Source organism: Cervus canadensis, chromosome 22 (assembly GCF_019320065.1).
Source record: "Cervus canadensis isolate Bull #8, Minnesota chromosome 22, ASM1932006v1, whole genome shotgun sequence".
NCBI lineage: Eukaryota > Metazoa > Chordata > Mammalia > Artiodactyla > Cervidae > Cervus > Cervus canadensis.
This window is the reverse complement of record NC_057407.1, coordinates 58,963,285-58,970,350: the sequence shown is the minus strand read 5'-3', so window position 1 is coordinate 58,970,350 and position 7,066 is coordinate 58,963,285. Positions and strand designations below refer to the sequence as shown.

At 37.7% G+C, this 7,066-nt stretch overlaps 1 protein-coding gene across 1 annotated transcript; it reads left to right on the top strand.

The window, feature by feature from the left end:
- The first annotated feature begins 477 nt into the window (after positions 1 to 477).
- LOC122424866 (olfactory receptor 4C3-like) lies at positions 478 to 1,472 on the top strand. The gene has a single exon (XM_043443114.1). The coding sequence runs from the start codon at positions 541 to 543 to the stop codon at positions 1,447 to 1,449; it is 909 nt and encodes a 302-aa protein (XP_043299049.1). The 5' UTR covers positions 478 to 540; the 3' UTR covers positions 1,450 to 1,472.
- The last annotated feature ends 5,594 nt before the right edge of the window (positions 1,473 to 7,066 follow it).

The window sequence follows — 7,066 nt, the reverse complement described above, 5'->3', positions numbered from 1 at the left end:
TGCACCCAAGTCAATGTCTCCCTACTCTACTTCAGTTTGCTTTGCATCAATTTGTGTTACTACTGGAAACACAACAGAAAATGTAGCAAACCTCATTGCAAAGAAGAAGAAAGGGTTAATCCAAAAGGTATGAACTATGCATGCAGAGATTTCAGAAGATCCTAAGTATTCACGGATTTCTTGAGAGACTTTGTATCTATGTGGAACCCTGCTGAAAATTGTCAGAGATATTCTTTGGTTGAATTAGAAAATTAATGTCTGCCAAATATTCCATTTCAGTAGAAATAAAGTAAATTCTAGATAATTAAATAATTATTTTCAAGTAAAAACTTAGACATCTATTACCCAGTGATGCTAAAGTTAACAGACTTGTTTACAATTTGTGGTTAACAGGATGAATTGGTACACAAATTTTGGAACAGAAAGGGTTAAGAAAAATAAAGAGAAGTGGGTTTGGCTGCAGGAAATCTTGTAACATTTTGTTTCTCTCTTGACTTTATAGGTAATACTGGACTTGCATCCTCAGTGTTCTTGGACTCTATGGAAATACCACACAATATCACAGAATTTTTCATGCTGGGACTCTCACAGAACTCAGAAGTACAAAGAGTTCTCTTTGTGGCCTTTTTGACCATATATGGGATCACAGTTTTTGGCAATATTCTCATCATGATCACCATCACCTATAGTCCTACGTTGGTTTCCCCTATGTATTTTTTCCTGGCCAACCTGTCCTTTATTGATACCTGTTATTCTTCTTCTATGGCCCCTAGACTCATAGCTGACTCCTTGCATGAGGGGAGAGCCATCTCCTATGAGGGTTGCATGGCTCAGCTCTTTGGAGCTCATTTTTTTGGAGGTGCTGAGATCATCCTGCTCACAGTGATGGCCTATGACCGCTATGTGGCCATCTGCAAGCCCCTGCATTACACAACTGTCATGACCAGGTGTCTCTGTGCCCTGCTGGTGGGGCTGGCTTGGCTGGGGGGCTTCCTGCATTCCCTGGCTCAGCTCCTGCTGGTCCTGCAGTTGCCCTTCTGTGGGCCTAACGTGATCAATCACTTTGTCTGTGACTTGTACCCCTTGCTGCAACTTGCCTGCACCAACACCTATGTCATCGGCCTGCTGGTGGTGGCCAACAGTGGCGTGATCTGCCTGTTGAACTTCCTCCTGCTGGCTGCCTCCTACCTTGTCATCCTGCGCTCCTTGAGGTCCCACAGTGCAGAGGGGAGGCGCAGAGCCCTCTCCACCTGTGGGGCCCACTTCACAGTTGTTGCCTTGTTCTTCGTGCCCTGTATGTTTACTTACATGCGCCCATCATCTACTTTATCCATAGACAAAAACATGGCAGTGTTTTATGGTATCCTGACTCCTATGTTGAATCCACTCATTTACACTCTGAGAAATGAAGAGGTAAAGAATGCCTTGACAAAGTTATTCAGACAGTAAGAACTTTCTGATAGCTAATAAGTTGGAAAGTAGGAAATAAAAATGACTTTATTTTGGAAACAGGAATGAACCAAAACCTGTTCCTTACTGCCATATACATCTTAATCCATCTTATCGATTCTTTCATCTTCATGGACTTTACTGATTGCTTAGTCTTTCATATGAATTGCATATTTTGATGATAAAACAACTATATGAAACATATATCATATGAATGATTATTACCCAACTTTAGAAATGAAGAAACCATAACTATTGATGTGGTTAATTGATTCATAAAAATTATCTAGCTTTGAACTGCTTGAAACAAAACTCAGAATCAGTTATTTTTGATCTGCCATACCAAAATAATTTCACACATAGCCACATATAGTAGTCTGTGTGCACAGAAGTCTGGCTTCTCTTCCATCTCATCACCATTTATGGCATCAGCAGCTACTACAACAATAGAGAAGAGGGTAAGATCTCAGTTCTGGAGACAGATCAACCTGAGTTTGAGTCTTATTTCCCATACTGCTTCGTGGCACAAACTTGAGCAAGTCTCCAAGAACCATTAAGTTCAAGAGATATTTATGAGGTAATTATTGCTTTACCTGAACTGCTATGCATAACAAAAACAATAGTTGCACAATTCTTAGGCAAAATATTGTCTTTCTTAACTTTGCCACATTTTGATGATGTAGTTAATAATACCAGGTATAGCAGATTTTGAGCCTTTAACAATTCATTTCTACTGTTAGATTAAAAAAATATAATTGAGCTAATTTTCTAATTAACTACAAAATATGAAATCATTGGGAGGGTTACTAAAAGTAGCCAAGCCATCTTCCCACAGTTAAAGCTCAGGAAGCTTTCCAGAAACGAATACTTACTTTAGTTGAAATTCAAAAAACGCTTTTATTTTTATTAGAGTTAAAATAGCAAATAGCCAAAGGGACTGATCTAGTGCCCCCTTGCTTTCTGTTGTTCAAGTTATGATTAACAGCAGCTCAATCATCTTATGAGTACTGCTCATTTTTGAAAAATTTCAACATGCTGGAATAAACACATGAGTAAATACCACCAGAAGTTTTCTAGATGATTTATTAATTATTGCTAATCTGTTTACAGAGGAAGTATTATCTTCCAGATGATGTAAAATATCTTTCCTCCTAAACACATATCTCTTTCAGAATTTAGAAAATAAGACTGGCAACACACACACACATGTGTGTGTGTGTGTGTGTGTGTGTGTGTGTGTAAATCCACTTATAAGCCCACTACCTAGAGGTAATTACCATCAACAATTTGGTAAATAGCCTTCTAATCATCATCTTTTTCTTCTCTTACACTTATTCCTTCAGCTACTTCTACACACTTGGTTGAGCTTCTATCATTCTAAAAGTTATCTGGGACTAAATTATTTCTTTGTTTAGTTTACAAGGCATCTTAGGCAAACAAATATTTCTGATTCTCAGTTTGTGAATCCAATAATGGGCAGTTTAGGGACATCCCTGGGGGTCCAGCAGCTAAGACTCCATGTTCCTAATGCAGGGGGTCCAGATTCAATCCCTGGTCAGGAAACTAAGATCCCACGTACCACAACAAAGCCCACAAGCCATGACTATTGAGCCGTAGGGCTCTAGTGCCCACAGGCAGGACTAGAGAAGACCACGTGCAAGAAGCAAGACCCAGTTCAGTTTGGCTCAGTCGCTCAGTTGTGTACAACTCTGTGACTCCATGGATTGCAGCACACCAGGCTTCCTTGCCCATCCTCAACTCCCGGCGCTTACACAAATTCATGTCCATCGTGTCGGTGATGCCATCCAACAGTCTTATCCTCTGTCATTCCCTTCTCCTCCTGCCTTCAATCTTTTCCAGCATCAGGGTCTTTTCCAATGAGTCAGCTCTTCCCATCAGGTGGCCAAAGTATTGGAGCTTCACCTTCAGCATCAGTCCTTCCAATGAACACCCAGGGATGATCTCCTTTAGGATGGACTGGTTGGATCTCCTTGCACTCCAAGGGACTCTCATGAGTCTTTTCCAACACCATAGTACAAAAGCATCAATTCTTTGGTGCTGAGCTTTCTTTGTAGCCCAACTCTCACATCCATACATGACTACTAGAAAACCATAGTTTTGACTAGACAGCCCTTGGTTGGCAAAGTAATGTCTCTGCTTTGAAAAAATGCTGTCTAGGTTGGGCATAGCTTTTCTCCCAAGGAGCAAGTGTCTTTTAATTTCATGGCTACAGTCGCCATCTGCAGTGATTTTGGAGCCCCCCAAAATAAAGTCTGTCACTGTTTCCATTGTTTCCCCATCTATTTGCCATGAAGTGATGGGGCCATATGCCATGATCTTAGTTTTCTGAATGTTGAGTTTTAAGCCAAGTTTTTCACTCTCCTCTTTTGCCAAAATAAATATTTTTAAAATTTTAATTTTTAATTACATTTAACTTTTTTTTTAATTAATTAAAATTTTTAATTAAAATTTGAAAAGCTGGGCAACTAATCCTATGACCTTATGAAAGGAGATTGACTATGAAGAGCATTGTATCTGACAGGTGATAGGAGTCTAGTGAATTGTCAAAAATATACTTGTGGAATAAAAATAAAAAAACAAAAACTATATCTGGCATTATTATTCCACTGGTCATGGTTACATGGCTATTGCTCAGCTACTTAATAAAAAGTTTACCATCTCTCTTGAACTCCCCTACCTCAAGCAGAGTATTACTTTATTTATTTGTATATATTTTAATAGACAACAGCAGAATGAATACATATTCATATCAAATCTATTTGCTAATTTAAAAAAATTAACAAAGGAAAGTACTGAAATATAAGCCAATTGTTATGTATAAACTAATGCAGATGGAGAATGAAATAATTTCAAAGGAATTTCCTATTACATGGGAATCAAACCTTTTTGTAATTGCCACCCAGTCCCTAGCTGGTTCTTCTCAGACTCATGCATTTCAGGTCTGTGAGAGAAAGTCCACTTTACAATTGGTTAACACATGAAGGCCAAAAGGTTTCAAAAAGAGAATTCTAAAGATTCAAGGAAAACATGAGAAATTTAGTTTATTGGCTATTTATATTAGGGGGATACAAAATGGTTTTGGTAAAGCACTAAGGCTGTGGGTCACATAGGCTTAGATTTAAATTCTTGTTCAGCCAAACTTTAAATAACTGATCTCTAGCAATATAATTAATCTCTGACACTTTGTTTCCTAATTTATGAAATGGAAATATTAATATGACTGTAATTATTGGGCTATAGTGAAAATTAAATAAAATGAATATAAAGCACTTTGCTCAGGGTGAAAACACAAGTAAGAAAAGCTGTCATAATTTTTGCACTAACATTCACTTATTTATATTCATACCATTCTTAGCATAGGTTCACAATTATGTTCAAATGAAGAAATATAAGTTCCACAGTTTGAAATAAATTAAAGAAACACATAACTTAAGGTCACAAATTTGTCTCCTCCAAAACATAAAATGAGTGAGTGTTCAGATGAAGACTTTATTCACAGAAAGGGCTCAGTAAACAGCTATCATTATCATCACTATTATCTTTGCTTTTACATCATCCTATTTCATTCCAGCTTTCTTGGGGACTACAACAAGATGTTTAAAAGATAAATGTGATTTTTTTTTAAACACACAGTCGCTTACATATATTTACAAAATGATCACTCATAGGAGGTTATGGTGAAGTAAAATGTCTATTTTTTAAAGCCTTTATATATACAGTGAGATCTAACCTGATAATAAAGCCCTAAGAACATGAGAAATGCAAAGCCAGCATCACCTGATATTCAAATCCTTGGTTGAGAAATCTCATGAAAACAAGTTTCTGAGCTCTTCCTCAGAAATCACAAGCTCTGGCCTTTTGGTCTCTGGAACTGAGCTGTCCCTTCTCCTCTTTCTTCCAGAGGACAGGGTCAGGACAGGATACACCATCAGTGAGAATTTCTGAAATAAGTGCTGCTCAAGCATCTCACAACTGGTCCCACCAGCTCTCCCACGTGTCACTGTAGAGATATTTAAGGGCATTTTAATCCCAGAATAGAGAGTCAGTGAGGGACTAGCTCTCAATATTCAGAGACCGGCACACTGGCTGACATGACACATTTTGCAGTGAAGTGAGGCTGGGATGGACGTTTGGTCTCCCTGTGGTTGTGGTTAGCGAATAACAGTAGTGTTTTCTGGGCTCCTCCGTCAGGAACCACTATCCCCAGCATCCCTTATGCTCTGGTGGCATCTCTGAAGGCTACAATGTCTGAGCAATTTTAGATTTTCAGCAGACTCATTTTACCAATTAAGTCATTTAATCCTCACAATTTAAGCAAGTGCATAACGTTAGTTCCCTTTTACAGATGAAAAATACAGAGAGGTGAAACAACTTGCTAACATTGACAAGGCTGATTAATGCTATAGACAAGAAGAGAAATCAAGACTTTTCGAGTCAAAGCTCTTAATCTCTGATTTAAAAACAACTATTTCTGAATCTCTTGGAATTTTATTACCTTGTGGTCTAGATTATTTTCTATAACACGGGTTTGCGATTGCTGCCCAGTTCTGTGACACATTTTCTTGTGCTTAGCCACTAGGTCATGCCCCACTCTTTGTGACTCCACTGACTATAGCCCCCCAGGCTTCTCTGTCCATGGGGTTTCCTAGACAGGAATATTGGAGTGGATTGCCATTCCTTCTTCAGGGGATCTTTCTAAACCAAGAACTGAACCCATGTTTCCAGATTGGCAGACGGATTCTTTACCACTCCACCACCAGTGAAACCCTCTATAACACACACTTGTTCTTAAATCACTGGTAATCTCCCGTAAGAATGACTTCATTTTCAAAATTTTCGTTTCCTCTGTTGGAGTCTACAACTACTTTAGTGTACAGGTATTTTCTGCCTTAACTCTACAGACTTTATAAATGATGTTTCTTTTATGCTCACCAATATTCTGTTTCCAATTTTTTTGTGTGCACTATGGTGTACTACAGGGAATGATGGAAATGTAATTTTTGAAAACTACTTCTGTGTGCAAATCCTGTCTTCTTGGGAATGTGATAAGTAAAAAGTTGTGTTTTTCTTTTTTTAATTACTGTAGTGGGAGAACATTTATAAACATCTCAAATCTAGGATGATCAGAAAAAAGTATACTTTGATAAATGTACTTTTAGAATACTCTTTCTTTACTGTTCTACATTTTTTTTAATGTATAGTTACTTTCCCTCTTTTAAAATAAAACTTCACTCTAGCTATAGTGTTTGGTACAATGAGTGTTCAACAATAATGCTGTTGATTTGTTTCATACCCACAATCAGGGCAACATTATGACTTTTGTGAGCCTTTGGTACTTTCATCCTCATGGACCATTTCCTCCATAAAATATTAAAAATCATATTTTCTGACTGCATTGTTATATAGATGACTATAATCCAAGTTGAATTTAAATTATATTAATTTTTATGGCTGTTTAAAGTTAAAACATGTCAAGGGCTCTTAAAAATATTGTGGGCTGAGAAATACCCAACAGGAAAAGGAACATGAAAAATGCCCACCAAGTCAAACAAAAGAGGAGGAGATAGGGAATCTACCTGAAAAAGAATTTAGAATA